The sequence below is a fragment of the Micromys minutus genome (assembly GCF_963924665.1).
Source record: "Micromys minutus genome assembly, chromosome: 6".
Classification (NCBI taxonomy): domain Eukaryota; kingdom Metazoa; phylum Chordata; class Mammalia; order Rodentia; family Muridae; genus Micromys; species Micromys minutus.
The window spans coordinates 10,789,661-10,809,038 of NC_137975.1; the positions used below are offsets into that span (position 1 = coordinate 10,789,661).

The following is a 19,378-nucleotide window of genomic DNA, read 5'->3' on the forward strand; positions in this document are numbered from 1 at the left end:
AGGATCGGATTCCTTTGTGTCTTCAGCTACTTGAATTTTTGTTTATTGTTTATCTTTTTCTTTTCTGCATATATATGCTATTTTAAAATATGAATTGGAACTGTCAACTACAAAATAAATATTGAGAAAAGCCTTTCTTAGTCTAAAGATGTGAACAGGCTTGAATGTGAACAGAAAAGTATCTCTTAGCAATGCTTGGAGCCAATCTTGGGAGATGGTACAGCTTGAAGAACTCTGATACACACCTGGATAGACAGCTTAAAGACTTGCATCTGAGAGGAAGATTATTTAATGGACATAATTCTAAGACTGCTTTTTCCTTAATGTAGAAAAATACATGATCCTGCAGCCTGACTCTGTAAGCAAGAAGTAGGAACAAACTAAGGAAAATACTTGGTCCATTTAGATATCAGTTTACTCACACTTGGTGACCTGCTGGCCTCTACCTCTGCTGAGGGAAGTGACTTTGCTCCAGTCTCTATGGCACTGAGGGTTGCTCCAGCCTGTGGAGGAATCATTCTAGGGACACAGGGCCAGACTTTGAGGCTGGAAGCTTCTGGCGGTGAAGAGTGGAGGAAAGGGTGATTCTTGTTAAACTTTGACTGCTGTCAGCACGAGCTCTAGTCTGACTTTGCACGTTAGTGTGCCTTTCCCCTTGTGCAACCTTTTTCAGCTATACAGCAGAAACTTGCCTAGTTCAGAAAACGTGCCAGAGGGTGGCTTCAGAGGAAAGATGATCTTGTGTGATCATTCTCTGCATTTGAACTGTTGAATAGAGAAATCCAGCTAGAAGGATTCTTAGGGTTTCTATTCCTGCACAAACATCACAACCAAGAAGCAAGTTGGGGAGAAAAGGGTTTACTCAGCTTACACTTCCACACTGCTGTTTCTCACCAAAGGAAGTCAGGACTGGAACTCAAGCAGGTCAGGAAGCAGGAGCTGATGCAGAGGCCATGGAAGGATGTTGTTTACTGGCTTGCTTCCTCTGACTTGTTTAGCTTTTTTTCTTATAGAACCCAGGTCTATCAGCCTACGGATGGCACCACCCACAATGGGCTGGGCCTTCCCCCCTTGATCACTAGTTCAGAAAATGACTTACAGCTGGATCTCATGGAGGCATTTCTTCAACTAAGGCTCCTTTCTCTCTGATAACTCCAGTCTGTATCCAGCACAAAACTAGCCAGTACACAGCCTTAAGTTACTTGAAATATATGTGTTTGTAACCCTGTATCTCTGGAATCACATTACCAATGAAAACTGGAATCTCAGGCTGAGAATAGCATGTGATTAAAATGAGAATACTCAGTGAGTAAAAGCAAAGAGAACTGATTCTCCATCATCACTATTTACAGCTCTTTCTCCAAAGGATTGACATGTTTTCCCCCTAAGAACTTGAAAATGAGAATGGACCCCATGTATTTTTAGGCATTACCTTTCTTAGAAGACTGATGTTATATGAAATATGATGATTTCATGGCAGGGGAGCCCCAGAACTGTAGCAATCTCTTTGTCCTCCTAAACCTGTCAGCTTATTTTGATGTACTCAATCTCTTAGCCAGCATGGTGGCCAAGTAAGAACTCTCCTTTGGTTTCATGGGGGTGAGGGGGATTTGGTGCCATCCACCCACACTGTCTTTTATCTTTTACCTCAAGCTTACCAAGCAGACTAGGCTAGTTGTGCAGTGGGACCAGAGATTTACCTACTCAGCTTCCCCAGTGCTGGTGATGGTTCTAGAAATCACATTCAGATCCCTATTCTTGTATAATCCTGTTTTTATAGCCTTATACTGTGGTGTCTTACACAAGAGAACATTATAACTCTTCCTGTAATGATGGCTTGCCCCAGCTTGCTAGACCTAAAACAGTAATATTGAACCTCTCCTTCAGTCCCATATTCTAACAAAAGCCACCTCTCTTTAAATTACATCTATGAAAAAGTGTGTACAAAGTTAAGCAGAAAATGACTACAAAATTAACATACAGTAGACACCACAGGAGGTGGAGTAACTACATCTGTCCACTTCTTGTCAGCTCTGTGTATGGCCCTACTTCACAGTTCACATCCCAGGAAACTCACTGGGCTGAAAAGATGTTTCTGTGCTTCATGGTCTTTCTGCAGAGAGGGACAACCCAACAGATAAAGTTAGCAAAGCAGCATATTTGTTACAGAATTTGGTCCTCCAAGCAAAGCAGTTGCCATCTTCAGTTGTACCTATTCACAAGAGTCCATAGCAATTGAGCTTCTTGACTGTTGGTTGACATTTCCTGAAAGGAGGGTAGTGGGTCATCTGACCCTCATCACAGAGAGTGTAGTCACTCCTACCTGTTTTTATGCTCTTCTTCCAGTCCTGGGGAAAGGGCTCCATCTAAGTGACCATGGAGAAGCCAACATCGGTGCAAGTGACTTTTCAATACAGATAGAACCATATGCACTTCTCCCCTTCACCTATGCCCTGCTAATACGCCCAATAAATTCAGGGTTTCCAGTGGCAAATTTTGGTGAAACTGTATCTTGCTTTACCATTGGGTCTTTTGAGAGGTGTGGACATCATTTACATCTCCTCAGAGAGGAAATTCTCACTGCAGTATTTCAAGCAATGATCAAATGGTCAGATAATATTATCAAACAAATTTATAGGGATATTGATGGAGAGAGATCCAGCCTTTAAGAATGAGACATCTCCTCAGTAATAGTTGCCTGTATGTGACATTTTCAATAAATGCTGAGATAGTATGGAAGAGTACATTGTTGTTAGAATTGTGACCTGAGGATACTAGCCCAGAACGCTTGGAATACCCAAAAAACAATGCACAGACCTTATAAATCTCAGAGAAGAAAGGCCAGAAGGTGAATGCCTCAGTCCTTCTTTTTTTTTTTTTAAACAGAGGGGTTTTACTTATTTTTTTAAACAACTTTATTTTACAAAACAAAGATAAATGTACAGATTTTAAACATTTTTTGCTTAAAATTATACATTTTTGTCAGTACTTTTTTTCAGATTTTAACATAATTTTTACATAAAACTATATGAATATATTTTTTAGTCAGTACTTAATTTTTTTCAAGGTTTGATAGCATGCCTTGAAAACTTAATAGTTACAATGAGCATAAGATATATGTAAAAGAAAATGTAACATGGAAATAGTTAAAGTTCTCTGGTTTTGTAAATATTTTTTTGTTTTGTTTAGTTTTCTTTATTTCTTGGACTTCAGTCTGAGTTGTTTCTGGGGGAGTGCAAGCCTCTGGGGTTAGCATCCCACTATCAGTGACTGCATATTATGTCTGTTCTTTTGTGACTGGGTTATCTCACTCAGGATGATATTCTCTAGATGCAGCCATTTTCTTAAGAATTTGGTTAAGTCATTGTTTCTGGTGGCTGAGTAGTATTCCATTGTGTATATTACCACAATTTTTCTATCCATTCATCTTCTGAAGGACATCTGGGTTCCTTCCAGCTTCTGAATATTATAAATAGAGCTGCTATGAACATTGTGGTGCATATATCTTTGTTGTGTATTAAAGTGTCTCTGGGGTATATGCCCAGAAGTGGAATAGCTGGGTCTTCAGGTAGTACTATATCCAATTTTCTGAGGTATCGCCAGACTGATTTCCAGAGTGGTAGTATTAGCTTGCAACCCCACCAACAGTGGAGAAGTGTTCCTGTTTCTCCGCAGCCTCACCAGCATCTGCTGTCATCTGAGTTTTGGATCTTGGCCAATCTGACTGGTGTGAGGTGGAATCTCAGGTTTGTTTTGATTTGCATTTCCCTGATGGCTAAGGATGTCGAGCACTTCCTCAGATGTTTCTCGGCCATTCGGTGTTCCTCAACTGAAAACGTTTTGTTTAGCTCTGTACCCCATTATTTAATAGGGTTATTTGATTCTCTGGTGTCTGGCTTTTTGAGTTCTTTGTATACCTTTGATATTAGGCCTCTATCTGATGTGGTGCTGGTAAAGATCTTTTCCCATTCTGTTGGTTGCCGTTTTGTTTTCTTGACGATGTCCTTAGCCTTACAGAAACGTTGCAATCTCATTAGGTCACATTTGTTAATCTTTGACCTTTGAGCTTGAGCCATTGCTGTTTTGTTCAGGAAATTTTCTCCTGTGCCTATGTGTTCTAAGGTTTTCCCTACTTTCTCATCTAATAGTTTCAGTGTATCTGGTTTAATGTGGAGATCTTTGATCCACTTACACTTGAGCTTTGTACAAGGAGATAAGAAAGGGTCTATTTTCATTCTTTTGCATGCTGAGTGCCAGTTGTACCAGCACCATTGGTTGAATAGGCTGTCCTTTTTCCATTGAATGTTTACTGCTCCTTTGTCAAAAATCAGGTGACCAGCTTTTTCGCAACGGGTTTGCTGTCAGAACGCAGGTGTTGTGAAAGCCACCGCTAATTCAAAGCAAAAATGGGAAAGGAAAAGACTCACATCAACATTGTCGTAAATGGACACGTAGATTCTGGCAAGTCCACCACAACTGGCCACCTGATCTACAAATGTGGTGGAATCGACAAACGAACCATCGAAAAGTTTGAGAAGGAGGCTGCTGAGATGGGAAAAGGCTCCTTCAAGTATGCCTGGGTCTTGGACATACTGAAAGCTGAGCGTGAGCGTGGTATCACTATCTCCCTGTGGAAATTTGAGACCAGCAAATACTATGTGACTGTCATTGATGCCCCAGGACACAGAGACTTCATCAAAAACATGATTACTGGCACATCTCAGGCTGATTGTGCTGTCCTGATTGTTGCTGCTGGTGTTGGTGAATTTGAAGCTGGTATCTCCAAGAACGGGCAGACCCGTGAGCATGCTCTTCTGGCTTACACCCTGGGTGTGAAACAGCTAATTGTTGGTGTCAACAAAATGGATTCCACCGAGCCACCATACAGTCAGAAGAGATACGAGGAAATTGTTAAGGAAGTCAGCACCTACATTAAGAAAATTGGCTACAACCCTGACACAGTAGCATTTGTGCCAATTTCTAGTTGGAATGGTGACAACATGCTGGAGCCAAGTGCTAATATGCCATGGTTCAAGGGATGGAAAGTCACCCGCAAAGATGGCAGTGCCAGTGGCACCACGCTGCTGGAAGCTTTGGACTGTATCCTTCCACCAACTCTTCCAACTGACAAACCTCTGCGACTGCCCCTCCAGGATGTCTACAAAATTGGCGGTATTGGAACTGTCCCCGTGGAAACTGGTGTTCTCAAACCTGGCATGGTGGTTACCTTTGCTCCAGTCAATGTAACAACTGAAGTCAAGTCTGTTGAAATGCACCATGAAGCTTTGAGTGAAGCTCTTCCTGGGGACAATGTGGGCTTCAATGTAAAGAACGTGTCTGTCAAAGATGTTAGGCGTGGCAATGTTGCTGGTGACAGCAAAAATGACCCACCAATGGAAGCAGCTGGCTTCACTGCTCAGGTGATTATCCTGAACCATCCAGGCCAAATTAGTGCTGGCTATGCTCCTGTCCTGGATTGTCACACAGCCCACATAGCATGCAAGTTTGCTGAGCTTAAAGAAAAGATAGATCGTCGTTCTGGTAAGAAGCTGGAAGATGGCCCCAAATTCTTGAAGTCTGGTGATGCTGCCATTGTTGATATGGTCCCTGGCAAGCCCATGTGTGTTGAGAGCTTCTCTGACTATCCTCCACTTGGTCGTTTTGCCGTTCGTGACATGAGGCAGACAGTTGCTGTGGGTGTCATCAAAGCTGTGGACAAGAAGGCTGCTGGAGCTGGCAAAGTCACCAAGTCTGCCCAGAAAGCTCAGAAGGCTAAATGAATATTACCCCTAACACCTGCCACCCCAGTCTTAATCAGTGGTGGAAGAACGGTCTCAGAACTGTTTGTCTCAATTGGCCATTTAAGTTTAATAGTAAAAGACTGGTTAATGATAACAATACATCGTAAAACCTTTAGAAGGAAAGAATGTTTTGTGGACCATTTTTTTTGTGTGTGTGGCAGTTTTAAGTTATTAGTTTTCAAAATCAGTACTTTTTAATGGAAACAACTTGACCAAAAATCTGTCACAGAATTTTGAGACCCATTAAAACAAGTTTAATGAGAAAAAAAAAAAATCAGGTGACCATATACATGAGGGCTCATTTTCCCAATCTTTTATTCTGAGATAGTGTCTGTCATTGTCTCTGAGATGAGTTTCCTGTATGCAGCAAAATGCTGGATTTTGTTTATGTATCCAGTCTGATAGCCTATGTCTCTTTATTGGGGAGTTGAGTCCATTTATGTTAATAGATATCAAGGAATAGTTGTTGCTGTTTCCTATTATTGTTTTGTAGGTTGAGTTGTGTCCATGTCTCTTTCTTCTTTTGGTTTTCTTGCTTAGGAGTTTTCTTGTTTTTACTAGGATGTAGTTCCTCTCATTGTATTGGGTTTTCCACCTATAATTCCTTGTAGTGCTGGGTTTGTGTTCAGATATTATGTAAATTTAGATTTGTCTTGAAATATCTTCATCTCTCCATCGATGGTGATTGATAGTTTTGCTGGGTATAGCAGCTTGGGATGGGACTTGTGCTCTCTTAGTGTCTGCATGATGTCTGTCCAGGCTCTTCTAGCTTTCATAGCATCCTTTGAGAAATTGTGTGTGATTCTGATTGGTCTGCCTTTATATGTTACCTGACCTTTTTCCCTTACTGCTTTTAGTATTTTTTCTTTGCTTTGGGCACTTGGTGTTTTGACTATTATGTGTCGGGAGGAATTTCTTTTCTGGTCCAATCTATTTGGAGTTCTGAAGGCTTCTTTTATGCTCGTGGTCATCTCATTTTTAAGGGTAGGGAAGTTTTCTTCTACAATTTTGATGAAGATATTTACTGTGCCTCTTAGTTGATATTCTCCCTCTTCTATTCCTATTATCCTTAGGTTTGGTCTTCTTATTGTGTTTCGGATCTCCTGGACATTTTGGGTTACGAGCTTTTTGGTTTTTGCATCTTCTCTGACTGTTTGTCTGTGTTTTCAATGTTGTCTTTGGCCCCCGTGATTCTCTTTTCCATCTCTTGTAGTCTATTGGAAATGCTTGAATCTGTGACTCCTGATTTCTATTTAGGTTTTCTACCTCTGTGGTTGTCTCTTTTAGTGTTTATTGTTTCCAATTCCATTTTAAATTCCTTCTTCCATTCCTTAATCTCTTTCATTCTGTTTTCCTCTAGTTTTTTTTTTTTATTTCTTTGAGTGTTTTTCTTGTTTCCTCTTTAAAAGCTTCTATTTCTTTATGTTTTTGCTCCCGTTCTTATTTAAGGATATCTATCATCATCTTGAGGTATGTTTTCAGGCCTGATTCTTCTTTTTCTGGAGTGTTTGGCATTCTGCTCTTTGCTGTGATGGGAGAGCTGGTTTCTGGTGTTATCAGGTTGTCTTGGTTTCCCTAAGGTAAATTCTTTCACTTTCCTCTTGCCATCTTGTTGTCTGTGATTATATGTGGTCTCATTGTCAGTGATTGTTTCCCATCCCTGCGTGTACCTGGCCTGTGTCCCTGGATCTCCGCTGTCCCTGGTGGCAAATGGCCTGAGTTCCTGTTCTTAACGCACTGGCCCTTCAGTTGGAAACCAAGTCCCTAAGGCAGAGTTCCTGCTCCCTTGAACCAATCGTGGTGGGGTCACCTTTTTCAGGCTCTCGACCCAGTCCTCTCTGCGCCCCAGCTACTCGGAGCCTGGACTTACCAGGCCTGCATCCCTGGATCTCTGCTGTTCCTGGTGGCAGATGGCCTGAGTGCCTGTTCTGCACACACAGCCCGCCAGATGGAAACCGAAGCCCTAAGACAGGGTTCCTGCTCCCCTGAGACAATCAAGGGATGCGGGCAATTTCTGAGCACTTGGCACCGACCTTTCTGCTTTCTGGCTACTTAGAGCACTGTCATACCATGCCTGTGTTCCTGGATCTCACCTGTTCCTGATGGCAGATGTTCTGAGTACCTGTTCTTTGGGGGACATATTTATAGGGAAAATTACATAAGCATTTAGCAACAATCAGATAACAATTTCATTGGTTCATTCAAATTGGCACAATCAGCCTGCTTTTGGATATGATTTAACTCTAGATCACCCTGTTTTGGGGCACACTTACCTTTATACTAGTTTGTTTTGTTTTTTGTTTTGGTTTTTTGTTTTTTGTTTTGGTTTTTTTTTTTAGGATTGCAGAGTCAGACCTTATAGAGACCAGGTGGTCTGCAGTTTTTGTTCTCAGCCTTGAGACATACTTGTCATCAAGGCAGGGTTAGTGGGGCTAGGTTAAAATTTTAACTCTTTCAATGCAAATGCCCTAGAGGGGTGTAGCCCACTTGTTAATTCAGTAGGCTTTCATATAGAACCCAGAACCACTAACACAGGGATGGTACATCCCACATCAACCACTAAATGAGACATTGTCCTACAGGCTTGCCTACAGCCTAACATTATAGAGGCATTTTCTCTGATTATTACCCCACCTCCCCCACACCCCAACAAGATAGTCATTGAGAAAAAAAGGGGTAAGAATGTGGGGAATCATCAACTCAGATTCCAGGATCTAGGTGAGGAGCAGAAGACATGTTTATTGGTACAGTGGAAAGTGCCTTTATATCTTCCTCCCACTTAGACTTGGCCTGTATCTGCTTGTCCCCACCAGTTGGCACTAGCCATTTGCCTTCCCTGGTCAATAAATCGGTCTCTGTTCATCTCCAGGTAACGGGCAGCTTCCAGGAAATTAAGAAAGCAACTGTTGCTCATGCATGGGCCATTTCATACTCTACTGAGAACATGGTGACTCACTCCTATATCTGTGGAGGTTTTCTCTTCTCAGATGATTTTAGATTTGTCAAGTTCACATTAAATTATCTAGCATGGATGGCTTAGATGTATTAAGTAGATTTATTCATGAAAATAAGTCTGTCAAATCCAGTATTTTACTACCTTCCCCAACACATAACGGAGTGGGATGGGGACCTGTTAGTGGTGAAAGCATTCTTTGTGAATTGTGCATCAAATCTATTTAACTCTAGGACATATTGTAGTACTTATGAAGCTAAAACACACAATATCAGAGTAAAGCACCTTTTTCCTCCCATTTATTTTTAGGGTTCTATTCAGATTTATTTAACTGTATGTAATGCTTTTGAGTATTTTGCCTGTAGGTACAAGATATCTTAGAATGTTATTGATCATTGTGAGTGTGTAAGCTTCCAGGTGGATACTTAGAACTGAATTTATGTCCTCTGAAAGAGCAGTAAGTGCTCTCTTTAGGATAGTCTCTGTATTTGCATTTTGGATGTTATTCCTTGTCTTAGTCAGGGTTTCTATTCCTGCACAAAAAAACATGACCAAGAAGCAAGTTGGGGAGGAAAGGGTTTATTCAGCTTAAACTTCCACATTGCTGTTTATCACCAGAGGAAGTCAGGACTGGAACTCAAGCAGGTCAGGAAGCAGGAGCTGATGCAGAAGCCATGGAGGGATGTCACTTACTGGCTTGCTTCCCCTGGCTTTCTCAGCTTTCATTCTTATAGAACCCATGTCTACCAGTCCAGGAATAGCACCACCCACAATGGGCTAAGCCCTCCCCCCTTGATCACTAGTTGAGAAAATGCCTTACAGATAGATCTCATGGAGGAATTTCCTCAACTGAGGGTTCTTTCTCTGTGATAACACCAGCTTGTGTCAAGTTGACAGAAAACCAGCCAGTACAATTGACCCCTTGTCAACTTGACAGGCAAACAAATCAATATTAAGCATCAACCCTTAGTTTCTTGTTCATCCCCAAGATCTAGATAACCTTAAAAGTCTCAATGCCTTTACCAATTCTTACATTTTCTAATTGCAATACCTTTAAAATATTCAGTATCTTTTAAAATCAAGGTCTTTTGACAATTCAAAGTCTCTAAACTGTGAGCTTCTCTTCTTCCTTCAAGTGGGAAAGATGTCAGGGCATAGTCGCAGTCAAACCAAAATCAATCCCTAACCATCTGGTGTCTGGGTATGCATGTATGAATTTCTGGGCTCCTCCAAGGGTTTGAGACGCTTCTTCAGCTCTGCACTTTTTAGCACACACTTTGTCTTCTAGGCTCCAGCTGCCTGTTCCCCACTGCCACTACTGTTCTTGGTGGTCATATCATGGTACTGGCATCTCCAAAACACTACTGTCAGTCCTGGGGCACTAATTGCCACTGAGGAAGCACTTTCACCAATGGCCTTCCATGGCTCTCACAGGGCTGAGCCTTGACTGCTCTCCTTGAGACCTTCATTCTTTCAAACCCAGTACCACCTGGGTGACTCTTACACATTACCAAGTCCAGCCACAGCACAAGGTACAAACTTGGATATCTCTGGAACACATCCTCTTTGTGCTCTCAGAAAACAATTCCCAGAAGATTTCACCCAAATGATGCTGGTCTCTTCTTAATTGCCACTAATTTCTTAGCTCCAGATGGCCAGCATCAATAGTCCCAGTAATGCAAAGGTTTGGCTTTAGTAGTTCTGATATCTTGTTAATCATCACTGATTATTCAGCCCCAGCTAACCAAAACCCCAGAATCTTCAGAAACAAAACAGCAACAGCCCTAATCAAAGAGTCTTTAATCTTCCCTCTGAAAGTTTACAAGCCAGGCCTCCATCATCTACACTATTCTCAACATTATCTTCCAAACTCCTACTAAACATCTCACAAAGCTCTTAATATGCCAATGGCTCTTCTAGCTTAAATTTCTAAAGTTCTTCCACAGTCCTCCCCAAAACATTGTCAGGTTATCACAGGACTACCCCACTATCCGGGTACCAATTTGTCTTAGTAAGGGTTTCTATTCCTGCACAAACATCATGACCAAGAAGCAAGGTGGGGAGGAAAGGGTTTATTCAGCTCACACTTTCATATAACTGTTCATCACCAAAGGAAGTCAGGACTGGAACCCAAGCAGATCAGGAAACAAAAGCTGATGCAGAGGCCATGGAGGGATGTCACTTACTGGCTTGCTTCCCCTGACTTTCTCAACTTGCTTTATTATAGAACCCAGGTCTACCAGCCCAGGGATTCCATCACCCCCAATGGGCTAGGCCCTCCCCCCTTGATCACTAGTTGAGAAAATGCCTTAAAGCTGGAGCTCATGGAGGTATTTCCTCAACTAAGGCTCCTTTCTCTGTGATAACTCCAGCTTGTGTCAAGTTAACAAAAAAAAACCAGCCAGTACATACCTTAATTGCCCCCATGAAGGTGCTTCCACTGCCAACCCCACTCAACTAACTCAGCACCTTGGTGTTCCACTACACTGGGAAAAGAAACCTTAGTTGGACCAAAGTCCTCTCCTTTCATTGATGCCACATAGTGCTACACTCTGCTGCATATGCATGTGGAGCCACAAGGAAGAAAATATAAAATATTTCTTCACGGCCTAGGCCTCCTTCCTGTTCTGGCATCTTGTTCAAGGCAGAAGGGAATCACAGGAGCCCTTGCAAAAGGGAGCCCATCTAGGTTGAGAAGGTATATTATCATTGTCTTTAGGAATCATGGCAGGCCACACCCCTTGAATCCAGGTGGCATTTGCTTTGGTAGAACTATTAATGGGTAAATCAAACCAGGCTGCAGACGGATACACAATTGAATGCAATTACAATTCTGAGAAATATTAATAATCATCTGAAAACATAACAATCCTTTATAGAAGAATATTATATCCCCAAAGGTTGCAATATACTCATCCCAGGGTAAGAAAGGCAATTGCAAGGAGGTATTAGATGCAAAGAATTGAGGGAAATCTTGTGCTTAGTGTGTGAGAGGTAAATGCGTAGGGAACACTGATAGGACCCCCCATCACAGATCTTCAGTCTTCACCACAGGGAGCATCAGCAGCATCAGGTACATCCACAGGGTTGTTGCTCTGCTCATCCTGGACCACTCTGGTCAACCTCTCTGGGACCCACAGTGGCTGTCGATGTTCCTGAGGAAACACACAAACAAATCCTCTCGCCCAATACAATACTGGATCATGACCCTGCCATTTGCCCCTCAGGACATCTTTCCACATAACCAGGCCTTTGGGAGAAACATCAGGATTGGCGTGACAATCAGCAGTGACCTGCAAGTGCTTGTCTTCATTTTAAAAAATTAAGAACAGATGCAGAGCGGAGACAGGCCCATAGCCACCCAGAACGGCGGCTCGTAGAGGCTGAGCAACTGGTGGGTTGGGAGACCTGGGCTGCCGGGTAGCAGAGAGATCTCTGCGGAGTGCACACGGAAAGTGCACCCCCTGCCTTGCCCTGCCCTGCCTTGCCTGATCCAGCAACCGGGAACAAAAATTGAGAACTTCTGTTTCTACCCGGCGGTGACTTGAGGACACACAGCAGAGCCCGGGCCATCTGCCACCCAAAACGGCAGCTCATAAAGGCTGAAAAACTGATGAGTGGGAGACCTAGGCTGCAGGGGAACAGAGGGATCTGTGCGGAGTGCACACAGAAAGTGCACCCCCTGCCTTACCCTGCCCTGCCTTGCCTGATCCAGCGACCGGGAACAGAAATTTAGAACTTCTGTTTCCACCCGGAGGCAACTTCAGGATGCAGAGCAGAGCCTGGCCCATCTGCCACCTGGAACGGAGGCTCGTAGAGGCTGAGCAACTAGTGGGTGGGAGACCTGGGCTGCCGCGGAGCAGGGAGATCTCTGTGGAGTGCACACGGAAAGTGCACCCCCTGCCTTGCCCTGCCCTGCCCTGCCTGAGCCAGCGAACAGGAACAGAATTTTGGAACATCTGTTCCAACCCGACGAGTCTGAGGCATAAAACAGGGCTCAGCGCATCTGACAACTGGACCAGTGGAGATCGAGGGACACAAACCAGATACAAGGGAAAGGCAACAACATATCACTGACAACAAAATGGCAAGAGGAAAGCGAAAGAGTATATCCCAAGGAAACCAAGACAATCTAGCAACACCAGAACCCAGCTCTCCCAAAACAGCAAACATCGGAATTCCAAACACTCCAGAAAAAGAAGACACAGACCTGAAATCATACCTCAAGATGCTGATAGAGATAGTTAAACAAGAAAGGGAGGAAAAGCAAAAAGATTCAGAAGCTTTTAAAGATGAAACAAGAAAAACACTCAAAGAACTCAAAGAACTAGAGGAAAACAGAACCAAAGAAATAAAGGAATGGAAGAGGGAAATTAAAACAGAAATTGACACAATAAAGAAAATGCTAAAAGAGATAACCCTAGAGGCAGAACACCAAAAAAGAAATCAGGAGACACAGAAGCAAGCATTTACAATAAATTACAAGAGATTGAAGAGAGAATCTCGGGGGCAGAAGACAACATTGCAAACATAGACAAAACAGCCAGAGAAGATGCAAAAAACAAAAAGCTCCCAACCCAAAATGTCCAGGAAATCCAAGACACAATGAGAAGACCGAACCTAAGGATAATAGGAATAGAAGAGGGAGAAGAGTATCAACTAAGAGGCACAGTAAATATCTTCAAAAAAATCGTAGAAGAAAACTTCCCTACCCTTAAGAAAGAGATGACCACCAGCATAAAGGAAGCCTTCAGAACTCAAAATAGGTTGGACCAGAAAAGAAATACCTCCTGACACATAATAGTAAAAACATCAAGTGCCCAAAGCAAAGAAAGAATACTAAAAGCAGTAAGGGAAAAAGGTCAGGTAACATATAAAAGCAGGCCAATCAGACTCACACCCGATTTCTCAACAGAGACTATGAAAGCTAGAAGAGCCTGGACAGACATCATGCACACCTTAAGAGAGCACAAGTGCCAGCCCAAGCTGCTATACCCAGCAAAACTATCAATTACCATCGATGGAGAGATGAAGATATTTCAAGACAAATCAAAATATACACAATATCTGACCACAAACCCAGCACTACAATGAATTATAAGTGGAAAACCCAATACAATGAGGGAAAATACAGCCTAGTAAAAACTAGAAAACTCCTAAACAAGAAAACGAAAAGAATTAAAAATCACAGACACAACTAAAACCAAAAAAGCAATAATGGCAGGAAACAGAAACAACTATTCCTTGATATCTATTACATAAATGGACTCAACTCCCCAATAAAGAGACATAGACTATCAGAATGGATACATAAACAAAATCCAACCTTTTGCTGCATACAGGAAAATTATCTCAGATACAGAGACAGACACTATCTCAGAGTAAAAGGGTGGGAAAAAAACTTCCAAGCAAACAGCTCCAAGAAACAAGCTGGAGTGGCTATTCTAATATCAAATAAAGTAAATTTCCAACCAAAAGTTATCAAAAAAGATAAGGAAAAACACTTTTTACTCATTACCGGGGAAATCTGTCAGGAGGAACTCTCAATCCTTAACATATATGCTCCAAATAAAAAAGCACCCACATTCATAAAAGAAACCCTACTAAAGCTCAAAAAATACATTTCACCCAACACAATAATAGTGGGAGACTTTAATACCCCACTCTCACCAATGGACAGATCATGGAAACAGAAACTGAACAAGGACACTGAAAAACTAGCAGAGACTTTGAACCAACTAAAATTAATAGATATATACAGAACATATTATCCTAAAGTAAAGGAATACACTTTCTTCTCACCACCCCATGGCACCTTCTCGAAAATTTACCTCATAATAGGACACATCGATATAAGAAGATTGAAATACTCCCATGCATCCTCTCAGAACACCATGGTCTATTGCTGGTCTTTAACAACAACAAAGACAACAAAAAGCCCACATACACATGGAAACTAGACAACACTCTGTTAAACGATGGCAGGGTCAAAGAAAGAAATTAAGGATTTTCTAGAATTCAATGAAAACAAAACACAACATACGCAAACCTATGGGATGCAATGAAAGCAGTATTGACAGGAAAACTCATAGCCCTAAGTGCTTCCAAAAAAAACTGGGGAGAGCTTACAACAGCAACCTGACAGCACAGCTAAAAGCCCTAGAACAAAAGGAAGCAGATATACCCAAAAAGAGTAGACGGCAAGAAATGATCAAAATTAGGGTAGAAATAGACTAAATAGAAACAAAAAGAACCATTGAAAAAATCAACAAAATCGAGAGTTGGTTCTTTGAGAAAATCAACAAGATTGATAAACCCCTAGCCAGACTAACTTGAAGGCAAGGAGAGAGTATACAAATTAACAAAATCAGAAAGGAAAGGAGAGACATAACAACTGAAACTGAAAAAATTCAAGAAATCATCAGATCCTACTACAAAAACTTATACTCCACACAATTGAAAAATCTGGAGGAAAAGGACAAATTCCTAGACAGATACAAGATCCCAAAGTTAAAACAGGACCAAGTAAACCATCCAAATAACCCTATAACACCTAAAGAAATAGAAGAAGTCATCAAAAGCCTCCCAACCAAAAAAAGCCTAGGTCCAGACGGGTTCAGAGCAGAATTTTATCAGACATTTATTGGGGATATAACACCAATACTCGCCAAACTATTCCAAAAGATAAAATCAAATGGAACATTACCCAACTCATTTTTTTGAAACTACAATAACCCTCGTACCTAAACCACACAAAGACGCTACAAGGAAAGAGAACTTCAGACCAATCTCACTTATGAACATTGATGGAAAAATACTCAACAAAATCCTTGCAAACCGAATCCAAGAACACATCAAAATGATCATTCATCATGACCAAGTAGGCTTCATCCCTGGGATGCAGGGATGGTTTAACATAAGGAAATCCATCAACATAATCCACCATATAAACAAACTCAAAGATCAAATTCACATGGTCGACACTGAGAAAGCATTTGACAAAATCCAACACCCCTTCATGTTAAAAGTCCTGGAAAGAACAGGAATCCGAGGTCCATACCTAAACATAATAAAAGCATAATACAGCAAACCAACAGCCAACATAGAACTTAATGGCGGGAAATTTGAAGCAATCCCACTAAAATCAGGGACCTGACAAAGCTGCCCACTCTCCCCCTACCTATTCAACATAGTACTGGAAGTCCTGGCTGGAGAAATTAGACAGCAAATTTCCAAATCGGAAAGGAAGAGATAAAAACATAACTCTTTGCCAATGACATGATAGTGTACTTGAGTGACCCCAAAAATTCCACCAGAGAACTCCAACAGCTGATAAACAAGTTCAGCAAAGTGGCTGGATACAAAATTAACTCAAACAAATCAGTAGCCTCCTATTCTCAAAGGACAAACATGTGGAGAAAGAAATTAGGGAAAAGTACCCTTCACAATCGTCACAAAAACTATGAAATACCTTGGTGTGACTCTAACTAAGCGAGTGAAGGACCTGTATGACAAGAACTTCAAACCTCTAAAGAAAGAAATTGAGGAGGATCTCAGAAAATGGAAAGATCTCCCATGCTCATGGATTGGAAAAATCAACATCTTAAAAATGGCCATCCTACCAAAAGCAATCTACAGATTCAATGCAATCCCCATCAAAATTCCAACCCAGTTCTTCATGGAATTGGAAAGATCAATATGCAATTTCATATGGAATAACCAAAGACCTAGAATAGCAAAATCCATCCTCAACAACAAAAAAACATCTGCGGGAATCACTATCCCTGACCTCAAGCTATATTACAAGGCAATTGTGCTGAAATCTGCATGGTACTGGTACAGAAATAGGCATGTGGATCAATGGAATAGAATAGAAGATCCAGAAATGAGCCTTCATGTATATGGTCACCTGATTTTTGACAAAGGAGCAGTAAACATTCAATGGAAAAAGGACAGCCTATTCAACAAATGGTGCTGGTACAACTGGCACTCAGCATGCAAAAGAATGAAAATAGACCCTTTCTTATCTCCTTGTACAAAGCTCAAGTGTAAGTGGATCAAAGATCTCCACATTAAACCAGATACACTGAAACTATTAGATGAGAAAGTAGGGAAAACCTTAGAACACATAGGCACAGGAGAAAATTTCCTGAACAAAACACCAATGGCTCAAGCTCTAAGGTCAAAGATTAACAAATGGGACTTAATGAGATTGCAAAGTTTCTGTAAGTCTAAGGACATCGTCAAGAAAACAAAACGGCAACCAACAGAATGGGAAAAGATCTTTACCAACACCACATCAGATAGAGGCCTAATATCCAAGGTATACAAGGAACTCAATAAGCTAGACACCAGAGAATCAAATAACCCTATTTAAAAATGGGGTACAGAGCTAAACAAAACGTTTTCAGTTGAGGAACACCGAATGGCCGTGAAACATCTGAGGAAGTGCTCGACATTCGTAGCCATCAGGGAAATACAAATCAAAACAACCCTGAGATTCCACCTCACACCAGTCAGATTGGCCAAGATCCAAAACTCAGATGACAGCAGATGCTGGTGAGGCTGCAGAGAAAGAGGAATACTTCTCCACTGTTGGTGGGGTTGCAAGCTAATACAACCACTCTGGAAGTCAGTCTGGCGATACCTCAGAAAATTGGATATAGTACTACCTGAAGACCCAGCTAATCCACTTCTGGGCATATACCCCAGAGACACTTTAATACACTACAAAGATATATCCACCACAATGTTCATAGCGGCTCTATTTATAATAGCCTGAAGCTGTAAGGAACCCAGATGTCCTTCAGATGATGAATGGATACAAAAATTGTGGTAATATACATAATGGAATACTACTCAGCCACCAGAAACAATGACTTAACCAAATTCTTAAGAAAATGGCTGCATCTAGAGAATATCATCCTGAGTGAGATAACCCAGTCACAAAAGAACAGACATAATATGCAGTCACTGATAGTGGGATGCTAACCCCAGAGGCTTGCACTCCCCCAGAAACAACTCACAGACTGTATGAAGTCCAAGAAATAAAGAAAACAAAACAAAACAAAAAAATATTTACAGCGCGGAGGCGGGGCCTCCCCAGAGGCCAGTGCGCTATTGAGGAGCTGGTGCAGAGGTTCGCTCCGCCTCCACCTCGGGACTACTAAAGTCAATTGGACGGGTACCACCGGCCCTGCGATGAGGTTGGCTTCAATGCTGATGAAGCACATAATATAGTCAAAGAGTGTGTTGATGGAGTCTTGGGTGGTAACGATTACAACCAGAATAACATCAACCAGTGGACCGCAAGCATTGTGGAGCAATCCATAGCCCATTTGGTCAAAATGGGAAAAGCTTACAAGTATACCGTGACCTGTGCAGTGGTCCAGAGGAGCCCATATGAATTTCATGCAGTCAGCTCCTGTTTCTGGGATACAACATCTGATGGAGCCTGTACCATCAGATGGGAGAACCGAACCATGAACTGCATTGTTAATGTTTTTGCAGTTGCAATTGTCCTGTAACCTGTAACGCACTGACTGTTGGGTTAAATCCTAAAGCCATTCATTTAAGTTTGAAAGTGTGTCCTTTCTAAAAAGTAACAATTACATATTAGTGTGCTAGATGGCAAGTGTGCAACATGCTTCAAAGCTATCAACAGAGAAATGAATGTGGTTAGCAGAAGTTTAAGAGGAGTTTGGCAGATTGTCTCGTACTCTATACAGCATTACTTAAGGACATAAAATGTTAGCCAACAATTATTGCAAAAATATGGCTGACCTAAAAATAGAATCTTCTACAGGCCTCTCACTTGTATTATGTTCCCACAGAGATAGGGAACTCTATTTAGATATTAACCTTATCTATAACTAGAAAACATAGCAGGATAAATATGTGTAAAAAAAAAAAAAACCACATGGATCAATGCAGAGAAAATGACATGAATTAGCCAATACCTTTCTGGTTTAAGTTTTTTCCTTTGTTGAATTGCATATAGTAGTTCATGGAAAGTGATTTTGACATATACCCCCAGCCCCATCTAATGTTATCATAGCTGCCATGACTTACCAGTTTTGTTGTCCTGAGAACTGGCAAATCCATTGATTTTTTTTAAACATCAGTTTTTTACATTTACACTTGAGGTGAAATTAAATATGATCGACCAGATTTCCTAGACAAGCAAAATTACTTTAGTGTATGATCAGTGGCTTATGACTCAGACAACTGCCTTATAATCCACTCCTTCCACGAGAGACAGATATGTATTGAAAATGTGCTTTGCATGTTTCTCTGTGGGCAGACAACTCTTAATGTGGTTTTCATGTGTCAAGCTTGTTTTGGCAGCTGTTCAGTTGGAAACCCAGTATCTATGTTTGAAGGAGAACAAAGGAAAGAAAGGAATAGAGTCTGGCCCTCCATGGAAAATTAACCAGAAAGAAAGCACGAATTGGTGACGGAATTATAGATGTAGTTTTTGAGGGTCGCTTCCCACAAAGTAATAATCAAATATGCAACTCTTACTTAAAGGCCTTATTAGTAGTCTTAGCTATACAGTAATAAATTTTATTATTGAATTAGTTTCAACTGTGTGTGAATAATTTAAAATACTTATATAGAGTTA

At 41.3% G+C, this 19,378-nt stretch overlaps 2 protein-coding genes across 2 annotated transcripts; both read left to right on the forward strand.

Moving 5' to 3' along the window:
- The first annotated feature begins 4,360 nt into the window (after nt 1-4,360).
- Nucleotides 4,361-6,075, forward strand: LOC308421607 (elongation factor 1-alpha 1-like). The gene has a single exon (XM_080918037.1). The coding sequence runs from the start codon at nt 4,407-4,409 to the stop codon at nt 5,778-5,780; it is 1,374 nt and encodes a 457-aa protein (XP_080774163.1). The 5' UTR covers nt 4,361-4,406; the 3' UTR covers nt 5,781-6,075.
- A 6,011-nt stretch (nt 6,076-12,086) lies between these two features.
- LOC308421704 (dynein light chain Tctex-type 3-like) lies at nt 12,087-18,285 on the forward strand (the record flags this gene model as incomplete). Its single annotated transcript, XM_080918137.1, has 2 exons — nt 12,087-12,130; nt 17,927-18,285. The coding sequence occupies 2 exons, from the start codon at nt 12,087-12,089 to the stop codon at nt 18,279-18,281; spliced, it is 399 nt and encodes a 132-aa protein (XP_080774263.1). The 3' UTR covers nt 18,282-18,285.
- Between the last annotated feature and the right edge of the window lie 1,093 nt (nt 18,286-19,378).

What these genes read in the sequence shown, in the direction of transcription:
- LOC308421607 (XM_080918037.1), top strand. Translation starts at nt 4,407, where the DNA reads ATGGGAAAGGAAAAGACTCACATCAACATTGTCGTAAATGGACACGTA.